The 23,688-nt window shown below is 34.2% G+C and overlaps 1 protein-coding gene across 1 annotated transcript; it reads right to left on the minus strand.

The window, feature by feature from the left end:
- Positions 1 to 1,057: 1,057 nt before the first annotated feature.
- Positions 1,058 to 20,252, minus strand: LOC111503967 (uncharacterized). The gene is made up of 6 exons (XM_023158420.2): positions 19,437 to 20,252; positions 12,905 to 13,419; positions 9,298 to 9,397; positions 6,783 to 6,884; positions 1,475 to 1,630; positions 1,058 to 1,419 (listed from the first exon to the last, which is right to left on the minus strand). The coding sequence occupies exons 1-6, from the start codon at positions 19,659 to 19,661 to the stop codon at positions 1,369 to 1,371; spliced, it is 1,149 nt and encodes a 382-aa protein (XP_023014188.2). The 5' UTR covers positions 19,662 to 20,252; the 3' UTR covers positions 1,058 to 1,368.
- Positions 20,253 to 23,688: the final 3,436 nt, after the last annotated feature.

Below are 23,688 nucleotides of genomic sequence, written 5' to 3' on the forward strand. Positions count from 1 at the left end.
CAGTAATTTGTTATTGTGAATTAAAAACTAATTTTTTTCACACACTAGAATGAAATTCTTCTTTACAATTATATTTTTTCCAGTCTTGGGATCAATGTAATTTTTTCCTAAATTATAACTTCTTTGTTTGTTGAATGTGAAGTATTTCAACATGACTTTCTGAGGAAAAGAAACTCCTTGGGGGTCTATGACTCCATTACTATCCCAAATTGTGAGAACTTTCAGAGAACAGAAGAAATAACATAACTATCACGAACACTTTTCATAAACAAAATGATGGTTTTAGCCGTCGTATAAGGACATTTTCAAAATTATACATTGTCTTAAGACGAAACATCGGTGTATACCAGTGAGGGTGGCAGTGTTCTATGTGAGTACAATTTATTACCATTCATTCAAAGTAGAACTCATGTGTATGATATCTGATTCTTATTCCACAACAAATGTTTGAAATACAAACTGAGTAGAGAAAAGTATCTTCTGTATAATTCAGTGTTCATATAGAAGTATTTGTTTCGAAAGAATTATTTTCTTTCGTGTAATTCAATGTTTTTATGAAAGTAGCTGTTTCAGGAGGACTTTCTTTCAGTTTGTGTCTGAAAATTACTTGTTCGCATGATCTACACATTCATGTATAGAGTTTCAAATTGATTACTTACTTCCTTTCTTTGCAAGATTCTCTCATCCCTTTTTTTGTATCAGATGGAGTAGTGAAAGCCAAAAACTTTCTTTCCCAAAAAATTAATCACTCCTAAAAATATAACCCCTTCAATTCATATACATTGAACTTTTACATTACTGTATAACTTTGAAAATGGTCCTTATAGGAGGAAACTGCAGTAACGTTAGTCTCGAATAAAGTGGTAGAAAACATAGAAAGTTTCAATACTTTTCATAAAGATCCGTATGCATCATCCACAAACAATGCTTTCAGATGCAAACTGGAAAAAATGCCTTCGAAGTCTTGAATGAACATTTTATTTTACGGAAGAGAACTACTTTAATATGGACATAAAATTACACGAAAATGATTTTTTCACATCAACTTTATTAAACATTCGTTTCTACAATTTCCCATCGTTTTGACGTACTTCCATATAATACCAAGTGCTATTTTAAAATTATTTCGAGAGGACTTGTCCTTGTGAAATGAAATTCCAATAGCCGTTTTCTATAGCTATGTAGTATTCATTCATGTTGCATTACAATAAACTGCAATTTTCAGTATCGTTGTGCAGACATTTTCAGTTTTTCAGTGATTTCAGTAAATTAAACATTTTTTTTCCAATACAATTGGAATTCCATGATGCAATGCTTTCAATACTTTCATATTGAACGGCATTTTTTTTCTCGATTCGTTTTTTTTTTTCATAATAAAGTAACAGCAACAGCAAGTAGACTATAAATCGCTCTGCTGACCTGAAAATTCATCGCATTGTATTGCTAGTTACACCTGAATATAATTCATACTTACGAATAAAATATATGGATGACCCAAATCAACTAGTCCCAAACAGGATGCTTTCATCGGTTCTTTGATTGCAGGTAGAATTATCATCATCGATTTCTTATTCGACTCATTCCAGTCTATCCAGTCGCAAGAGTAGAGCTTTTCGTGAAGTTTGCTGGACTGAAATAAATTACTTATCATCAACGACATAAAAAATACGAAGTGTTTCTCATGTAGATGATAATATATGGAGGCGCTATGTTTGAGATATTGAGGTGTTGACTTTTGAACTAGAGCACGATAAAGAAAAACCAAAGTCTTTTTCTACTAAACAGCATATTTGAAAATTTTTCCAGTGGTTTCGTGATGTTTATACTGAACAATCTTGAAAACTAGACATTACTGCTGAAGTTTAAATACCATCAGCAAAAATGCATTAGGAAGTCGGGCAAAAGTGCTTTGCAAAATGGAATATATTCAATACACGAACATTTTCAAACATTCATTGAAAGTGGTGGATAGGTAAGTGTCGAAACTGTCTGAAAGAAATAATAATGATAGTATTAACTTTATTCACAGTAGAAAAAATATATATGATGGAGCTTGTTCTTCAAGATACCGCCATTAAATTGGTTTCAATTTCTTCATGTAATGAGCACGACTACTGATACTTTATCGAAAACCAATTACAGCTTTGATGGAAGGTGTTTCCATTCTGATAAGGAAGCTACTATGCCTCATGCACGAAGGGATTTAGTGAGCAAATTGTTGGACCAAAATCAAAACAATGGTTGGATAAGATATGCAGGGTTTCAAGTTATTTTCTTGGCGGTCATTTCCAAATGTGGGTTTACAGCTCTCTAATTCAAACAAACTGGAGGGCAATCAGAGGAAAACACACATTCCCATAATGTTATTTAGATTTGGTGCTCAAAAGCTGATAAGGCAAGTGTCTTACGGCGAAACATCGGATGTCTACCAGTGAGGATGTTAGTGTTCCATGTAAGTCAAATTTTACCTTTTTCATTTATTATATTGTGTAGGGATCCTGTGAATGATATCTGATTCAATTCCATAACGAATGTTTGGAATACAAACTGAGTAGAGAAAAAAGTTTTTTGTTTAATTCAGTGTTCATATAAGTTTTGATTCGTGTAACTCAATGTTTATATTTATTAATTCAGTTATTTATCCATACACAGTTTAGCTGAAAGCTAATTTACACATATAAGGGAATGAAACAAACTTTGGGATTTCACAAACGAATATCAATTCAGGTAATATAATCCATCGTCCCGGCAGTTCCCACCAGAAAGTCTTCAGGTCCATCGTTGTAGGATCTTGTGGGACATTCCTTTGTTGTTGTTGTTGTTTGCCACATTTGTGCAAGAGTTATGCACATCTGCCATATTGCGTTGTGATTCTGTTAAGCGTGGACGGGGTTCTGCGTGGTAGGTCAAACCATGGGAGCTTTTGGGTGATGCAGGGCATATTATTGCCTTGTTGAGTGGTCCATTCTTGGGTACATGCATTGGTCAGGTTGAACTTCTCTGGCATCGCTGCACTTGGCGTTTTAGTTGGTGGATTTCTGGAGTGGATACGATTGTGATTAGCGTCCTCAAGGTCTTGATGAATTGGCAGATTTTCATTTTCCATGATCTTTTTGTACTCTCCTGTAAGGGCGTTTATCCGTCGCAGCTTTGGGGGTTGGATATGGCTAAGTTCTTTGAGCCACTGAGTGGGGGTCGACTTGATGACACCAGCATTAATTCTCATGATATTACTCAGTTAGACGTCCACCTTTTTTGTGTGCGGACTGTTGAGCCAAGCTGGGGTACAGTATTCAGCTGACGAGACAACAAATCCCTGAGCGGAGCAGCGCAGCGTAGAAGCCGATGCTCCCCAAGTGGTACCAGATAGCTTCTAGATTATATTAGTCCTGATTTTCAGCCTCTTGATGGTTTAAGTTACGTGTTCTCTGAATGATAGTGTCTTATCAGGAGTCACGCCAAGTATTTCGGTATTTTTTGTGGGTTGGTTTGGTACCATCAAATCGTATGTTAACCTCTTCTCTGACTAGTTTGTTATTGAGGTCGAAGCAGCTAACTTTTATTTTGGAGGCATTTGGCTAGAGTCTCCAATTGCGTAAGTGTTTAGCCTTTCTCTCCAGGTCTGCCGTTAGGATTTCCTCAGATAGTTCGATTGAGTGTACCACAGGGTACTGTATTAGGACCTATTCTATTCTTGGTATACATAAATAGTATTAGTAAAATTAAAAACTTTCAGGGACATATTATATCCTACACTGACGATACGGTCATAATCTTCTCAGGGGACTCATGGCAAGGAGTCTACAGAAAAGCGGAAAATCAAATGAAAAAGATGAAAGCATGGCTCGATTTTAATCTTCTTAGCCTAAACGTTGGAAAAACAAAATTTATGACAATCACTTTAACAAAAAGCGACCAACCAAATGAAAAGTTTTTGAAGATACATAAAATAAATTGCGCTCAAAATATCTGCCAATGTCCTACGATCGAAAAATCGATTGAACTTAAATATTTAGGAGTCATAATTGACCAGCATTTACGATGGGATGAGCATACGCAGTATATGATCAAGAGACTAAGGCAACTCATTCACAAATTTTACTCCCTGAGAGATATCCTAACCCGTAAGAACATACTTACCTTATATTATGCACTGGCAGAGTCTGTTCTTAAGTAATGCATTACAGCATGGGGAGGAACGTTTGAAAAAAATTTAGGAGGTTTACAAATAATGCAAAACACATTAGTGAAAATTATTTGTAAGAAGGACCGTTTATTTTCTACAAAAAAGCTGTATGAAGAAATCAACTTTCACACATTCACAGAAATCTGTATATTGCTTTGGCCCAAAACTTTTCAATTTACTACCACCCGAGTCTAGGAATATTATAGACATAAAGAAATACAAAATTGCTATAAAATCATTTCTACGCTACAATCAACTTATTATTGAAAAATTATATTGAACACATATACTTGAAAGCTCCATTCTTCAGAAATATCAAATGTATATAAAATGTCTGACAGAATAAAAATCTCCTTTTAAAAAAAGGGATACCTATCACAACACAAGCGCATTTGCGCTTAGGTGAAAGGTCCCAATATATGAAAGGGGATAAGAAATATTTATATATTATTAGTAATTTTATATTATTAAATTTTAATTATTATTTGTAATATTATTTGTAATTTGTATACGTTGTATACGTTGTGAATAAAGTTACATCTTGTTGCTAGCACCCAGTCATTAGCGTACCCGAACTTGTTCAACCTTGTTTCCGGCATATCCGCTCTATATGAAGTGAAGAGAAGCGAAGCGAGCACTGATCCCTGTGGCAGGTCGTTGTTAAGTTTCTTTGGTGAGCTGATGCTGTTGTTCATTATAACCCGAACGTCCGATCACCAAACATGTTTGATATCAGTTGGTTTATTTGCTTGCATGGAATTTTTCTGAGGAGCTTGCAGAGCGGTCCCTCATTCCATACGGTGTTATAGGTGTCCTGCTTCGATATAGGTGGTAATTGATAGGACCTGGTCTGCACATCATGATTTTGACCGAAAGCCCACCTGCTCAACTCGTATTGCCTTCAGGATAACTGAGCTGATTCTATTGTGGACAAGGATTCCCAGTAGTTCATAGGATACGAGCTGTAGAGCGATTGGTCTGTAGCTTTTTGGACTATCGGCAGGTTTACATGGTTTCAGTAAGACTATTACCTTAGAGCGTTTGAATTCTGGTGGGACGCTGCCAGAATGCATAATGTCCGTGGAGAACTTGGCCAACCAGCATTTGGTGTATTTACCACAATTTATTAGGAACTCGGGGTGGATGTTGTCGAATCCTGAAGCCTTTTCCGCTGTGATATCCTGTATGGCCTTTGGTACTTTCTCAATGGAAAAGGGGCAGGAGTATTCCGTTCACATGGCTTCGGCATTCAGGGTTTTGAGTTCTCTTTTTATCTGTTTGGGATTACGCCTATTGTTTATCAATGCTTTCGTGCATCTCCCCCAGCTTCCTCAGTAGTGACTACGACTGCCTGCTCGATGTTTGAAAGTTGACGCTTTCGACAGTTTCAGTCCACTTTTGTTGGCGTGGAGTATTCAGCCTGTGAATAAGCTCATTTGTTATTTCCTGGTAACCGGTTTCAAGGAAGTTTTGATATATGTTGTTCTGAGACTATCCAGAAAGATATTCTTTGCGGTACCTTCTGGGTATGTACTTTCAAGTGGTTCTTGTTACTGCGCCAATGAATATTTATATGAAAGTATCTGTTTGGGCTGTTTCCTCCACTTCGTGTCTGAGAGTTACTTCTTTGTATAATCTAATCTTTGGAAGATTCCCAGATTTTGTTGGTATCAAGATGAAGAAGTAGAAAGTCAAAATCTCTCTTTTCGGAGAACGTCATAGTTTCTCGTATGATATTCGTATGATTAAGTTCATTTTTATGCGTTCGGTGGACTTTTCCTCTTAGCATGAAGGTTTTTTTATGTGCTCAACCATGTGTTTTCAGTTTGACAAATTTTCTTTATAGCTTTTGACTTCTCCAACAATAAACACAATTGATTTTCATTGTAAATATTCGATGGTTATATGAAAGTAGTCATTTCGTGTTATTCGAAAAAGTTTTTATTGTAGTTATTTCATGCATTCGTTCCATTGAAAGTTTCCTGATTTTTTTTTGATGTTGGGAAAGTAGAAAGCCAAAAAATGTTTTACTCAAAAAAATGTTTGTTTTTCCTCAAATCGAATAATTATAGTGCTCATCTATTTTACTCCGTCATTGTTGTAATAAAAAAATAACTTCTGAATAACTTTCTCACTCATTTCATTGAATTATGTTAATTTCAGTTTTAACTTGTTATTTTCATCACTGATTCATTGAATGAAAAACATTGTTATCATGAAAAAAAATTCAAAACATCAGCATTCTTTCGTTCAAAAGTTGAAACTTTTGGGATATCTGTTGATATGAAATGTTTGTCTCGAAATAACACTTAATTGTCATATTTTCACTAGACAATTTACAAAACAACCGCAACACGTGTTTCGCTATACACTAGCTTCCTATACTGTTTCCATACTGTGTATAGCGAAACACGTGTTACAATCGTTGCGGTTTTGTGAACTGTCTAGTGAAAATATCCCAATGAAGTCTTGTTATGGATTTTCATCAAGTATCGTCCAATTCCATCACATGTAATCAACACTCATCATTTTTGAATAGAACATTTCTGCCGAACCCAAATATTTTTGAGAAAATTTTGTGATATATTTACCATACCTCATCGCTCAGTAGTTGTCCATTGATACAATGAGAGCAGAAAGTTACGGCTCCGGTTACAAGGCCAATCAGCATTCTAAAATTACTTGGTGGACTTATTTCCTAGAATAGAACAGATACTCGTATATTCATTACAACCTATCTTTGGACCAAAAGAGAATGTTGTCTCTGTCCCTTTGTTGTAGTGCAGTTCTTTTCTCGGATAGTTCCCCTTAAAAAAAATTCCGGGTATTCTCATTTCAGATCTGGTGCCTTACCATAGAATTTGATAGCCCCACAAGTGGTTTATGACCTCTAAAGGGTGTAACATAAGTACTTCATATTCAAGTGACGTATTCCTTATAAAATTTAAAAAAAATCATAAGCTGGTGTCCGGAAATGCTTCGCTTCGGTATCACAGGGTGTTGAAAATAAATTTTTATGTTTGTTTTTTTAAAATAACTTTCGCGAACAATGATTGATTTGCGCAAAATTCAATACCCAGGGTTTTTTGACTTGAGAAATCATAATTTTGTATTAATTTTCATGTTACATTCAGATGGCGCTGCGTAAGTTATCATTATTCATTTCAAATCGCCCAAACCTTTTATACAGTATATTTTTGGTACTTTTGAAAAAAAAAAACTGATTCACGCACCTTCTTCGCGTAAAAAAGGTACACCTCCTCAACAACGTTGAAGGTAATCGTTTTCAACAATAACAATTTATGACATGTAATGTTTCTTAATCTTCAAGAACTGTTAAAAATGACTACCCCCCGCTTGGATGCGAAAATCCAATTTTCTCTTCATCGACTCTCGAACTCTTTCAGAAACATCAGAATCTTACACGTCTATCACTGAAGTAATATAAACTGTTGACTTCAGACTGCCCCATAGAAAATAATCCAGGGGTTTTAAGTTAGGTGATCGATCAGGCAAGTGAAGTCCACCTCGACCAATCCAGCGATCTCCGTATGTTACTGTTGAAAAAGTTCTAGCCAAAATGCTGAAATGTGTTGGTGCACCATCGTGCATAATCCACATTGCATTTCTTGTAACCAATGGTACATCCTCCAGAAACTGAGGTAGCGTTTGTTCCAAAAAGTTGCGGTATACGTCGCCGGTAAGTCTTCCTGGTAGAAATAGCGGTCCAATTAGGAAGACACTTACAATTTCTACCCAAACATTCAACCAGAACTGATGTTGAAAACGATCTTCAAGCACCATATGTGGATTTTCTTTAGTCCAAACATGGTTATTGAGGAAATTACTTATGACACTTCTTGAGAAACTGGCTTCATCAGTAGAAACAATAAGCTTCAATAGTTGAGGGATTTGACCCAATGTATGCAAAAGCCATTGATGAAATGCAATACGTGCAAGAAGTGCCTGAACTCGTTAATGTGGTATGGATACGAAAGAGTCTCTAAGAATGTTCCAAATCATCCCGCTACTTACATTTGAAGTATTTGCAATTTTTGGAGTAGGGGTACCTGGATCTTCTTTTATCATGGCCAGCACATTCTCTTCTAGTTCTACCGTTCTTACTGTTATTGGCCTTCCTGATCCTCCAATTCGCTCCAATGATTTTATCATTTTTCTATTGGGCACATTACGATTAGGAAATTGTTCACACCGCCTAGGTTCCAATGAACTGCCATCAGCAAGTGCATGAATGAAATGCATCTCAGTCATCTCTGTGTTACTATAGTTATTCATGATAGAGGACTTCACTAACAAGGCTTGAAATATTAAACACATAAAATGCACATCAAATAGAAAGTCAATCAGTTTCAACCTATTTGATACATATACATGATCACTTACGAGAAATACTGTTCAAATTGAATGTCTGCAGCCGTTTGTAGTAATCGGAATGTTGTTCATAGATACCAACGGAACACTTGGTAAGTCCAGTCTAGTACGCTATACTTTTATTTCGGCTACGTTGGTAATTTTAAAATTACCAAAATTGTTATTGTCGAAATTGGTTTCCGCCCCGCATCTTCGAAACATAGCGCCCTATCAAAAATTATCGAAGGACAAAATATCCTTAGAATAGTCCAAGGAATAGCCCCTTAATCCATGTGTATGGATGTATGTATGGAAGAAGTCTCCGTACTGCTTCCGTGGTATTACTTCATTCACAACCTGTGCATACCATTATATCGTTGTGTATAAACTATTATCATCATTTAATATTATACGAAGACTAAACAAAATTTGTATTCGATGAAGAAATTAATGGATGTGGTAGGAGATCATCATGAAAAATGAGAAATAATACATCTTATGTTTTTTTTGTCACTTGTATACAAGTGGTAAAAAGTTTTATTTCTCATTTTTCACGATATTCGATGAACATTTGTGCCTACGTGAGTGGTTGATTTTTATCAGATGATAGGAATTCGATTCGGCCGGCGGATGACGGAGCTCTTTTATTGAGGAAATAAATTATTTCCCGAAAGTCGCTATTTTTATGAGAAATGGAAATGAACCTGATACTTGTCACATGCTTAAAGAAATGAACTTACTGTTTTAATGAAGTACACAAATGCGACCACTGCCAATATCAGTGGAGGAGTGAGAATTATCATGTAAAAATCCTGTCTCCGAAAAAGTAGCTTATACAAACTAAAAAAAAAAAAAAATCATCAGTTGTCTTCAGTGATGTTGTTAAACATCACTGAAGACACTATTGAATCCAATGACGCTTTACATTTTCAGCGTTTTACTGAATTGAATGAAGGAGAAAATGAAATTTCAAAATATCAAATGTAGCAAAGAAAGATATTTTGCATTACAATATTGTAAAAATATTTAAATAGAGGAAAATATGCCAGTAATCATACTCATTAATTTTTCCACATTTTTTCAAATTCATAAGAGAGTTATTAAATATGAAAATAAGGTTTAGCTTTTCATATCGTATTAGACATAAATTTGATGAAGAGTTTGTCCTGAAAACGTCAAATGATTTTGAAAATCAGTTTCAAAATATCGGAAAAACTTGAAATTTGCAACATTATCTACGGCTCAATTGGACGGTTATCCAAAAATAAAATTGTTAACTTGGTCAGAGAACAAAATATTAGCTAGACAATCATCTAAAGATTAAAAAAAACTGAAAAAGATATACCGGCATCACTATGCGAAAAACTGGGGGACATCATGTTTTATTACATAACAGGGTTAACAGATTGAAGGTAGAAATGGATTCTCTAGACGAAACTCAAAAGCTTAAGTCACTGTTTATAGAGCTGGACTTTTTCCAGACATGATGTGCATTTTCGAAATATATTGAAACTCTTAAAAACGCATGGATATTACATGGCACTGATCGTAGGAATTTTGTGAGAAACCGCGTGATTACAATGATTGATAAAAATATTTGAACCCCTCGTATCATTTAAAAAAACCAATATTGGAATCGAAGATTTCAACGAATAATTTCGAAATTATTTTTTTGAGGACAAACTCCTAAAGGCCCTTTAGGAACGGTTCCTGTAACAAAGTAGCGATTTACATTTGATTTGAATCGCTGGAGATTGAATTCATTCTGAAAACTTTCTCATGAAGTTTATTCCACTCTAATACAATTTTTCAAATGGAAGAGTTTGTTTATTATATGACAGTAAATTCATATAGGTAATCAAAACTGTTTTTTCCAACTTTAACTCGTATTGTCAAGGATTCATCCTTGGTCCTGGTCCATAACTGAATTCTGATGGTGAATATTTCAGACAGTCATGAAAACATAAAAAATTATATCAAGAATAATTTGGATTGGATCCTCATTTGGCTTGATGAACATTACATTGTTGCTCAATTTCAATAAACTCTCATATATGAATATTTCTAGAAGGCTTATCTATATTTCAACTAATTCGATAACTTTTGATGAAAATGCCAAGAAATATACAAAAACACAAAATTTGTAGATTCAATCATTGATAAGAAATGGTCATGAAAAGACTATGTTGAGAAAAAATTGAAAGGTGATTTCTCCTTATTTTCATTCATTCTGTCATACAAAAAAATGAACTTTTATTTTTCTCATGATTATGTTATATGACAAACCCAATTACTTTCAAAAACTAAAAAACCAACAAATTTTTGAAAGAAGCTGATGTATCACGATGAGATCATTATATGTACTTCTATTCCACAGAAAATGAACTAATATTACAAAAAATAAATATCAATTGAAGAAAAAATCCAATCACTGAAATAGAAATAGTTTTTATAACTAGGTATGTACAATTGATGAATTCTGGTGTAAATTCGATTGAAGGAACGTTTCATAGGTAGAAAATATAATATTTCATCAGTTCGGACTTCCATTGTCTGATATAATATGAATTAATGTGTAATCCCTGACAAAAAAAAAAAACAAAAAAAAGATCAACCGATAATAACAATTGTATTAAACGAAAAAAAACTGAAATTAAAAAATATTATTAACAAAACATGGAAAATAAAAATTAAAAGATTCCAAAACAAGTCATGTCACGACGTTTCGATTGTTAGTATCCACATTCATCTTCGGGTGATAACTGGACTTATTCCTCCGATATTCGACTATTTATAGGTCATTCGAGTGCTTTCACCCATCCCCTCTTCCATCTCATCGCTTCATTGGTTTTAGCGGGAGATGACCGTTTGGCGAGAGTTGGTCGATTTTCGCTTGATTGGAGGTTTCCATATGTTACGGATTTCTACGCTAGCGTAGAAATCTTTTGATTTTTATTTTTAATTTTTTGTTTACAATATTTTTTAATTTTCAGCTTTTGTTGATATTTCGATTTTTACTTTTTTGGTTGTTGCTTGTATGTCATCTCTTCGATTTTCAGTTTTTTTCTTTAATAAAATTGTTATTATCGATTAATCTTTTTTTTTTTATTTTTTTCAGAAATTCCAAATCAATTTATATTATATTAGACAATGGAAGTCCCAACTGATGAAATACATCACGAAACATTGTCAACCAATAAGTTAAACAAATTGAGTATTTTGAAAGGGAAGTCAACCTGTGGGGTAGAATGGGAAAAATGGATTAGAAAATTTACATGAAATTTTGTGTAACAAATGTATTACCCTAGTATATCAATAAACGATATAAATGTTAATGAAGTAAAAAAAATTGTTCTCGTACATCGGTTAGCTCATGACATGCAATTTGTTCGTAAATTTCAGACATGAAGCGTGTGGCAGCCAATGTGAAAAAAAACCGTCGCATGAGCATCGCTCAGGAATTGTCAGGAATGACCTCAACAACGATCCAAATTTGCTCAAATGGGTCATTACTGGTGACGAATGATGGCTATATGGTTATGACATCAAAGTCTATCAAAGTCCAAAAGTTCCAATGGGGGAGCCCTTTAAAGCCAAGACCAAAAAAGCACGCCAAGTTCGTTCAGATGTTGAACTTTTGCTCACTGATTTTACTTGCTACATGGTTGTACGATCATTAAGGGGTATTATCTTGAAGTTATGCGTTGCTTGCATCATGTAATTTTTCGGACAAAAAAGGCACGAGCGCAGTGCCTCAGCCATCGCATTCACCAGATTTTCACCTCTGCGACTTTTTCTTGTTCTCAAAATTGAAGAGACCGATGATAGGACGGCGGTTTGTGACGAATGAGGAGGAAAAATCTGAATCATTGAGAGAGCTCAAGGACATACCAAAAAGTGTATATCAGAACTGCTTTGGGAATCGGAAAAAATGCTGACATAGGTGTATTATATCTGAAGATCACTTTGAGTGATACAAAATGGAAATTGATGAATAAATGAATATTTTTGGAGAAAAATAAACCTTTTGGAGAAAAATTAAAGTTTTCCTTTTTTTTTAAGTGAGTATATTTATGTGATTTTTCCATAAGCAACAAAAGATATGTGATGATATCCAAAGTTATCACAACAAGAGCATACACATTAGATGGAAATTTTATGAAGTACAAACTTCAAACAGTGTGCAAAATATGTGGCAAAAAAATTATTCAATCTGCATTGTTATGAAAAACAGAAAATTGATGTGTCAAAAGTACAAAAACATAACTTTCTGTAGATTTGTATACATTACTGATTATAATTTCTAATGTTTATATTCTGCAGATTTCTTGAACAAACATCACTTACTTTTTTATTCTCAAGTGATTCTCTACGAAATTCTTCAAACCGTTTCGAACTTCCTGCTGGCGAATATCCTCATTTTTTTCTCTAACCAAACTTTTCAGCTTCTCAAAGTGTCTGTCCAAAAGAATGAATTGAAACTTCAAGTGGAAAATGATATATCCTGTAACGATTGTGGTACTTCCAACTATCCAACCACTTATTCCCAGTAAGAGGGCAAAGATGAGGTAAACGAAAAAACGAAGTCCCACCAGCCAATTTCCAAACCATTCCTTCATTATGGTGATCTGAAACAGAAATATTTCTTCGTCCCCAACGAAGGGCAGAAATGAAATTGTCATCAATATTGAGAGGAACAGGGGAATAAAACATAATCTCATCACCCATCCAATTTCATTTTTGATCTTTTTCTCAATAACAGGGCCACCTGAGTCTATACAAGAACAGTTTTCGAAGACCATATGTTTGTATTCGTTTACGTCATGACCATAAACGACACTTGTGAAGAAGGCCGCATCAGACTGAAATAAAACATTATTGCGAATGATTTTACAATAAAAGTTTTCAATCAGTTCATAGCAACAAACTAACAGAATATTGGAACAAGCTTATTCCCAACAATTAGGTTTCAACTTTCCTGAAATATACACTCCCCATGCCACAAAGAACTGGCCAATTGAATTTATCACAGTGCTTGGATTTCTTCACAAGAGAGGAAATTTGGATGAACATGAAAAACCAACGTGTTCAAGTTGCAAGGAAAGAAGAAAATGTACAAAGTCTCTATCGATCTATTTGTTTCCCCGTATTTTAGGCATTCATTTTGAAAGATTCTCTCAAACAGAAAAATGTGACTCCTTGTCGTTATGATCTATATGCATTTTCGAATCACACTCTACCTACAGCAGACATTATACAGCATTCTGCAGACATCCTTATATTGGCACGTGGCACGAAAACAATGACCAATGACAATACAATGACCAACTTCACCTAAATAGCTTGTGAGTGGAAATGCATACATCCTCTTTTATGAAAAGGAGGAAACAAGTTCGCACCTTTGAGCGTTTTGATGTGTTATTTTTGTACTGTTGTTTTTGATGTTATAATGAATTTGATGTTACTTATATATCAAAAAAAAAATAAAAGTACCTATATCTGATATGGAAAAACTAAATTTGCTCTGAAATATTACTTTATTTAAATAAAATTCTGGTAGGGATTGATACAACTTGCCAGTAACATTTCTCATTTGGTAATATATTTCAAAATTTTATGAGAGGCAGCTGGTAGTCGGTCGGTTCGACGTGCTCTGTTCACTCACTCAGTCGTCCGCCGTGTTGGTCGGTGGTTCAAGCTGCAGGCTGAACGATGAACGCTGAACGAAAATTTGACAATGCTAATATGAATAACTGATTATCTTCGAAAATTTCAATAGGGTATCGGTAACATACTTGTTTTCAACAAAATGCTGTTATCGTTTATTTGTTATTGTTTTATACTGTGTGTATACGGTGACATGAGATAGAGCAACTTATTGAAATGTGAGTTTTTGATATATTATTCTGGGCGTTTTTATCGATTCAGTAGAATTCAATGACAGATTCGGTCGATATAGAAATTGAATTAGAAATACTATACAGTAATTCTCAATGACACAGTGAGGAAGGACGTTTCGGCATTTTACCATCTTCAGGTTCTGAAATATTGATAAACTAAAAATACAGAAATTTTATCATACAAAGACGAAAAATAAAATGGAGAAACAGAAAAAATTCATTGGGAGATTTGAAAAGTTAAATCAAAAACCTTATTCCCCTCTCATTCAATGTCAATACAAAGTTATTTTTAAGGAGAAAACACAAGCACTACAGAAAAATCCTTGAGGCGCTCTTAGAGCGGTGCCTGTGTGAAAGTAGTGATTCACATTGGATTTGAATCGCTGGAGATTAAAGCCATTTGAAAAAACGTTCTCAGGAAGTTCATTCCACATAAACGCCGTTTTCCAAATTGAAGAGTTCTTAAACAATGAAGTTCGAGGTGTACTGAGTTGAACCTCAAAACGATGAGCAGCCACAGTCTGTCGCGTATTTCTGATATGTAACACTCTTGGTGGAATCAAGTGTGCCAAGTTACTTGAACACTTTCCGTGAAAGTATCTATAGAAGAGAGACTAATCCCCAAACTTTGTACAATGTTCCAGACTATCAAGGTTGCAAGTGATGTTCGCGTCTCCAATCAGGCGGATGGCTGTTTTGTGAATGAAATCCAGCAGTTGAAAAGTGAAATTGTGTGAACTGACATTATCCGATTCGGAAACATTTATCTTTTTGGCGAAAACCGATGCCTGGGTTTTTGTGGCATTGAAATGAACTTTGTTAATTTCACCCCAATTCGAAATTACCTCTAGATCCTCATTAAGATGTTCAACCTTCTGCTACCAGTGAAGATGTGCATCCGCCGATGTCCTGGAATCTCCAAACAAAGCAATATATTGCTTTGTTTGGAGATTTGCAGGTTTGGAGACAATATGAATCCTTGAGGAACACCAGCATTGATGGTGAATGTATTCGAGAGATATCCATCGACGCCACTTGCAGGAAACGTTCGTTCAGGAAGCTGAAGAGCCATACACAAAAGTTATCCGGAAAGCCATAGCATCGAAGTTTGTCCAGCAAACTCTCATTCCATACACTGCCAAAGGCCTTAGAAATATCAAGTGCAACAGCTCTTGACTCTCCATAATCTCCATGTTTCTCGATTGCGTTATTTTAAATATGGATGACATACGATAGAAAATCGCCTGTTGATCTTTGTTTCCGAAAGCCATTAGATGATCGCTCAAGTCTTTGGAGCCTTCCAAACATTTGAAGATATGGTGGTTTACGGCTTTTCAAACCACTTTATATATTTTTCTCCTTTTTTTCAATTTTATTTTCATCGTTGATGTACGAGAAGTCAATTTTATAAATTTTATATCCTACACTCACTGTGATAGAGTAGTGTTATTAATAAAGTTTGTAAATATTCATTATAAGTGAAGATGGCGAAAATACCGAAACGTACGTCGTTAATGTATCATGAATATATAGAATTTCTAATTTTATCTCTGAATCGACCGAATCGGCCACAGGAAACCTACTGACTACTTTTACATATATTGTATATAAATTATTCAAAAAGGGCAACAAAATATCTGTATTGCTTGAACATTTATGAAATGAAAATAGTGTTTTATTCAAGGCACACATAATGGCCGCCTTTATTCTGTTCTGTAATTCATTTCGCGTGAAGCTGTTAATTGTTGAGAGGATTAATGAATATTGAAGTCTTCTATACAAATATCTCTGAAGTTCAAGGTGTAACAAATGATGTGAGGGAAAATATTTTTGAATTTTCCTCGCCACAAGCGATAGGAAGAAATTGATACAGATATTTGTGTTGCAGTGAGATATTATAACGTGATGAAATTTAGTTCACGTATCCTGGAAAAATCAATGAAAGGAAGAATGATTCACTGTTGCAATAAAAAAAAACATAAAAAACACTTCAGTGTAAGATTTCCCCTTGAAAGTCTAAAAAACCGCGACACGAGTTTTGCTATTGTCTAGTGTGATTTTCATTGTAAAACAACTCAGGGAAGTGGTAAGTTAAGATGTTCTGTTGAATACCTATTACGCACTCTTTTACTCGCATATAGCATATGTAGTCTAATCTACAAGTTCAAAAACATGAAAAATAGAGATGAAGATCCTAAAAATATGAGCGATAGCTCATTCGATTCATAATCACCTCTAGAAAAATGTTTTTGAAGGATTTTGGTGCAGGTAAAAAATTGCAATTGTTATTAACAAAATAAGATTAAGAAAAAAGTTATTCAGTTTTTCGTTAATAACTCAAAAAATATTGATATTTAGGCAATTTTGAAAAAAGTTCATTGAAGAGGAGGAAATTTCCGATAGAAAAGTATGGACTCCCGAAACTCTATCTCCATTATTTATAATTTTAATTTGACGTTGCGAAAAGGGTTCTGCGCGGCTCTTACGGCATGCCCGCGCTGCCGCTAAAGATAGTTTATCAGAAGAAATGATTTTTTTATAACATAAAATGTCATTTTTAAAATTTGAAAAAAATCTAGTACCTTCTTAACACTTGAATGAATCGAGTCCCGTAGAAATGAAAGTTTTATCATCATTTTCAAAAAGTTATTCAATTGTTAACTAACAAATTTTTTCTCAATCTCCGTTGGCATAAATAATGGGATAAAAAAAATAATTGGTCTATAAATTTTAAACTTCGTGGAGCTCTTTTGATAAATATACTCCATACGATAAAAGTTCATAAAAAGTTATTAATTTGTTAATTATGATTTTTTATAACTATTGCAAAATGAAATTTTTTTCTTCAATTGATAAATTAGCTATGTCTGTTTTAACATTGAATAATGGCAGTTATTAACATAGGATATGAATTTTTCACGTAATTTGTCTATTAAAAGTTTCGGGAGTCGAGACTTTTTCACTGGAAATTTCCTCCTCTTTAACGAACTTTCAGAATTGCTCAAATATTAAAATTTTTTCAGTTATTACCGAAAAACCAAATATCATTTTTTTATTCTTATTTTATTAATAACAATTGCAATTTTTTACCTGCACCAAAATCCTTCAAAAATATTTTTCTAGAGGTGATTTCGAATCGAATGAGCCATCGCTCATATTTTTAGGACCTTCATTTCTATTTTTCATGTTTTTGAACTTGTTGATTAGACCAATGGTACAATATTGTGGGGCAGCTCCGCCAATTCACTGAAAGTATTCAAAGAAAGCGTTTAAAACTTTTGCGTTGGCAGGTTACAGGGACCACTGTAGGCCACAACAAATAGTAGAAATTCATAAAAATAAACGTGAATATTCACTGAATTCAAATTTCCATGACTACAACACTCGACATGCAGATCAAATTAGACCTTTAAGATACAGTTTGAATAAAGCTATGAATATAACTCTCCCGAAATTATTCTATATAATTTTTGAGTTGCATCTATGTCCTCCAATTATTTCAATCAAAACGTGGAACAGTTCCCAATCAACTTAAGTTTCTACACTATTGCAGAATATTTAGACACCTCACCCCATTCGTATGAGAACGTTCAGATATTTAGTTATTTCAATATCTTTAATCGCTTTTAAAGTTATTATTGTTTTGATGTGTTTGATTGTTCATGCTGTATATCATAGTGTTTTCGACTGACTATTCAAATACAATTTTTGTAATGAAACTTGTTACAAATATAAACTTACATAAACGTAGTCAAATGAAGTATGTCTATGTCTATACAATAGCATCTTTGAGAGATGCTACTGTGTAGCGAAACAAGTGGAAACCTTACAAAGAATTTTCTTTTGATACGTTATAATTTTCATCAAGTATCGATCATATGAAAAAATGTGAGCACCCAAAGGGGTCGAAATATCTCATTTCGAAAATAATCTGAATTCGTGAGTAACCCAACAGCAGATATCACTTTTGCCACTGGGTTGTTAGCAATATAATCGAAAATGAAGATATAGTCGTTAGTCAAATCGAATATGGAATAACATATCTATATCATTTCAACATCATACACAAGTCAATAAAAGACAGTCATGCGGCGTTAAAAGCTCTTGGCTCCTCCCGAGCAACGTCTAAATTGGTAGCAAATTGCCTAAAACGACTCTCATCGATAGGAAGACTTGACAGATTGTCTCTGGTCTGGATTCCTGGCCATACTAGCCTGGAAGGAAATAAAGCTGCTGACCCTGCAAAGCAGGGTGCTGCAAGCAGCTTCATCGGACCAGAACCTGTCATTGGCATCACTTTAGGCTTTGCCAAACAAACATTGAACACCTGGATGGCGAGAAGATTTATGGACCCCTGGCAGAATCTTCCAGGATTGGCTCACTCCAAGGTGTTTACTCACCTTCCGAAGCTTGATACCAAATAGTTGTTGGAATGTAGTAGAAATGAACTACGATGTCTAACAAGCGTTCTCACAGGTCAGTGTCATTTGAATCATCATATGCAGAGACTTGGACTGTCGGAAGACAGTGTGCGTCGCCTCTGTTTGGAAAATAATGGACAGCAGAGCATATACTTTGTGCCTGCCCCGCTGTGGACCAATTCAGGATTTTAGAGTTCGGCAGAGCCGTACTCCTACCATCTGATTTGAAAGACCACTCACCATACTTCAGACCTAACCTAACCTATATCATCTGACAGTCCATCTGTAAAATATGAAATGACATCTATTTCAAAATCAAAATCAACCTCTATGAATGAGCTTTTTTGAAACTCTGATAATGACGTTTCCACTCGATAACTCCATTCACATCACATTTGGATAACTAGTTGTTTTTTATCCCACTCAAATTCAACAACAGATGCTGTATACAAGATATCACTTTCAACATTTTTTTCGAAAAGTAATTGTTTAGACATAGTGGTAAATGAACAGGTTTTTTTATCTCGATATAAAAATACTTATAGACGATTGACTTACCGGAAAGTGGAATATGATGCCCAAAATAAATGGTTTGAGCTTTTCTTTGGACAAAAATCCATAAAATATACCAGCCAAAATCATTACCAGTTGGCAGGATAAGAATGCGAAAGAAACAAGTTGATGTATTCTTCTATTTTTTATAATAGTGTACCCACTGTAATCGAGTAAAATTCGAAGGGGATCTTCTTCAACTTCAAATTTTACATTAAAAGAGTTATTCATTTGCTATATTATATAACAGAGCATTCTTACCTGTCATATGTTTCACTGTTACTTTCTGAAACATTTTATGAAGATATATAAACGAATGTATTCAATTCCACAACTCAGATTGAATAATCCGAAGGAACATTCTGTTCTGAGTAACTATAACGATAATGATAATGTAAAACACGTATATTTCTCTTAGCTCATTACCACGATATCATCAATAAAGAACAATATGTCAATATTCTGATGATTGATGTTGTTGACAAGTGCATTATCGAATTCGTTAAATGAATTTAAATGCATTCTTTTGAATATTGAATCTATAAGTTCAAACATTGATTGTATTACAAAATATGAAATGATATTATAAACTGAAATTATGAGAAAAGTAAGATTCAACCTTGAACTGTCTGAATCATGATGTTATTGTTTTGTTTCCATTTGAATAGTGTTTTTGCTGGCACCCAGATTGTCATTCCTGTCAAAAGGTATTCGCTATCTCTGCTCTACGCATTTTGATTCACAATTTTTTTGAGGAAAGAACAGATCTTGAATACAATTATTGCTAACAGAATAGATCATTTTTCGATGAGATAAGTGATCGAAGAGGTTACATTTTGACATTCATATCGTTCAGGTCTACAAATACTCATATTCAACTCGTTTGAAAAATATTTTGTTCTGTAAATACATACCACTGTAGACTCCCGATTTTTGTCTTGGGTCTACAGGGTCAGAGGTCTACAATTCATCTTGTGGATTGTACCCAGAAGTTTATATACGAATGACAAGAAGTCACGGAAATCTCCGATCTTGAAAAAGTTTCGAAATTAAGGAAACTAATTCTACCCATGCTTGCCACCTTTTAGGGAATAGCCAAGATTTCAACATGGACTATGACATATTGAATACATAAAATTAGGGACGAAAATTAAACCTGCTGGAATCTCTGGAAGTCAATAAACACAAATATTCAAATTTTTAACCAACAAAAAGCTATTAATTCATCATTATCAATCTTCTTTTCATCAAATGTCAAAAAAAACGTTTTACAAATATTGTATCAATTAATCTTTCAGAATCAACCAGAATTAACCAGTGTGCACTGTTTAGAACCTTTGGTGTAGTAATGAATATTACTGGAGTTTTTTTGCAACACCTCTTGAAGATGATCACTTGGTGATCGAAACACGTGTCAATGTGTCAAAATAACGGTTTGGTGTTGGAAGAAATTTCAGAATTAACCAGAATCAACCTAATATTTGAATAAGTTTTTAAATACATCGCCAATAATTCACCTGTTTTCTAGGAGTAATAATGTAGAGTTATTGTTTTTGCAAAATTTACATTTTATTCATCTGATATATTTGGGAAGTTCCAGAATGCTTATGAATATTCCAGATTATTCCTGAATGTCTCAGACCATTCCTGGACATTCCAGAATGTTGAGAAATAATCTGGATTGTTGTGGAATTTTCTTGAATGGTTCGGATAGTACTGGATTAATCTAAAATTTTAAAGAAGGTAAAAATTAGAGCCCTCATTCAAAAGCACGCCTTCAAAGTAAACACGGAACTTTTCTCATGAATGGAAAGTAATACATCATTTACTCCTTTGATCGCTTCATAATGATCCAGTCTATTCCGGAATGTTCCCAAATTTTCCATATTATTCTAAATGTTCCACCATATTCCAGCATATTTCAGGATGTTCCGAAATATCGTAGAATTCTTTTGAAGTCTCCCGAATATTCCGAATCATTCTAGAACCTTCTAGATGACAAAAAGATCAGCCCATATATCTTTGAAAGCAAGTAAAAAATATGCGGAATAGAAACATGTTGTCCCAACCTGAGATCATCCACAGGGAGAAACAACGGGTTGAGAGGAAGTTCAAAGACGCTGCATGAATGTTGTTCAACGACGCATTCAGCCAAGCTACCGTAGAGATACGCAACATATGGAAACAGTCAACTCCCGCTAAACCGGTGCAGCGGAGGGCGGGAAGAGGAGAAAAGTGAAAGCGTTCGAATTACCTTTAAATAGTCATCTTTCGGTGAAAAGTAATTTGGTTCGAATTTATTTTGATCGTATTTTTAATTATTTGATTTTTGATTTTTTGCTTATTATCGTTTTCAGTCGATTTTTTTAATTTCTTTTTAATCTGTAGTATTTTCATCTTTTATCTTGATCATTTCATTCAGTTCACTTAGATTTCATTTCACGTTTCATTGCTTAGTATAATTGATATTTTAGCTATTCATTTTTATTTTACTTTCTGTTCCAGAGATTCCAAATCATTTTAGACAATGGAAGTCCGAACTTTCTAACTATTGCCATAATGGTACCATAGGTCGAATTTTTCGGAACATAGGTCGAAGTATTCGTCACGCTGTTCATCGCTTTCTAGCCACAACACTCGTTTTCTCATCCAAATATGTACCAATGTATATCTTTATCAACAACAGAAGTTTCATGACTCAATGCAAGTCATTTTCGAATTTGAACTTTTACTTTATTCATTCAAATGAATCTATCAAAAACATGTTTCCCACAGAAGAACAAAATACTGTATCTGAAGTCGCGTTTTGCTAACCAAGTAGCATCATCAGGAGAGGAATATAACATGTTTCTTCGAAAAGGATAAGAAGGATTGAGTCCAACTATAACATTAGGACCTGATTCAGATCTAGGAACACTATCCGTAGCAGCCTCACGAAAACCAGGCCACCAAACGCGGACTGCGATTCCAAGAACTGCATTTACCGGATACCCTGCGAGTGCGGAGAATCATACATCGGTGAAACTAAGAGGCCATTGAAAGTTCGCATTGCTGAGCACAAGAAACACACATAGCTAGGAGGAACCAGTAAATCCGGAATAGCAGAGCATGTTTGGACTCACAAACATAACATCAAGTGGGCTCAAGCTGAAATCATCCACAAAGAGGAATACTGGTTTAGGAGTGAATTCAAAGAAGACTCGTAGATGTTGTCCAACAACGCATTTAGTCAAGCTAGCGTAGAGATACGTAGCATACGGAAACCTCTAATCAAGCGAAAAACGATCGGCTCCAGCCAAACGGTTATCTTCCGCTAAAACCGATGAAGCGGAGAGAGGGAAGAGGGGATAGGTGAAAGCACTGGAATGATCTATGAATAGTCAGATCTCGGTGGAATAAGTCCAGTTATCATCCGAAGACGATTGAGGATACTAACAATCGAAACGTCGTGACATAACTTATTTTTATCTTTTAATTTTCATTATTCATGTTTTGTTAATGATATTTTTCAATTTTTAGTTTTTGTTGATATTTCAATTTTTATTTTTTTGGTTTCTGCTTGTATGTTATTTCTTTGTAATTTCAGTTATCTGTCGTTTAATACAATGGAGAATGTTCCTCAATATGTGTTATTACAACAAATGCGAGTTTGAACTGAATAAAGTTGAGTTTAATTCATGAGTTTTTCAAATTCACTTGCTTTGGAATCTTTCAGTTTTAATTTTTAATTTTTTGTTAATAATATTTTTTAATTTTTCAGCTTGTATTGATATTTCAATTTTTTATTTATTTATCGTTGTTGCTTGCATGTTATTCCTTTGTAATTTCAGTTTTTTGTTGAATAAAATTGTTATTTTTCGGTTAATCTTTTTAATTTTTTTCTTACAGATTTTTTCACGGATTTCAAATCAATTCATACTATATTAGATAATGGAAGTCCGAACTAAATGAATAGACCACAAAACATTGTCAAACACCTTCAAACAAACATGTTTCTTCGTTATTGTAGACTTTCAAAATGTGAATGCAATGACTTTTATGTTTATGATTTATGCTTGCATGTTTTTCTTATTTTCATAATAATTATAAATCATTTCTTTAACCAAATAACCATGGAACACCCTCGATTTCTCGAACATATTGTCTTCACTAACTACTGAGCAACGTGCGCTGGAAAATAATACTTAAATTATTTTGTGATTATCAATATCCTTCATGTAATCCTATATGTAGATCTAGGCGGATATATGTCAGTAAA

Source organism: Leptinotarsa decemlineata, unplaced genomic scaffold (genome assembly GCF_025532065.1).
Source record: "Leptinotarsa decemlineata unplaced genomic scaffold, Ldec_3_MD MMD2_tig00026328_RagTag_RagTag, whole genome shotgun sequence".
In the NCBI taxonomy this organism is placed as follows: Eukaryota; Metazoa; Arthropoda; class Insecta; order Coleoptera; family Chrysomelidae; genus Leptinotarsa; species Leptinotarsa decemlineata.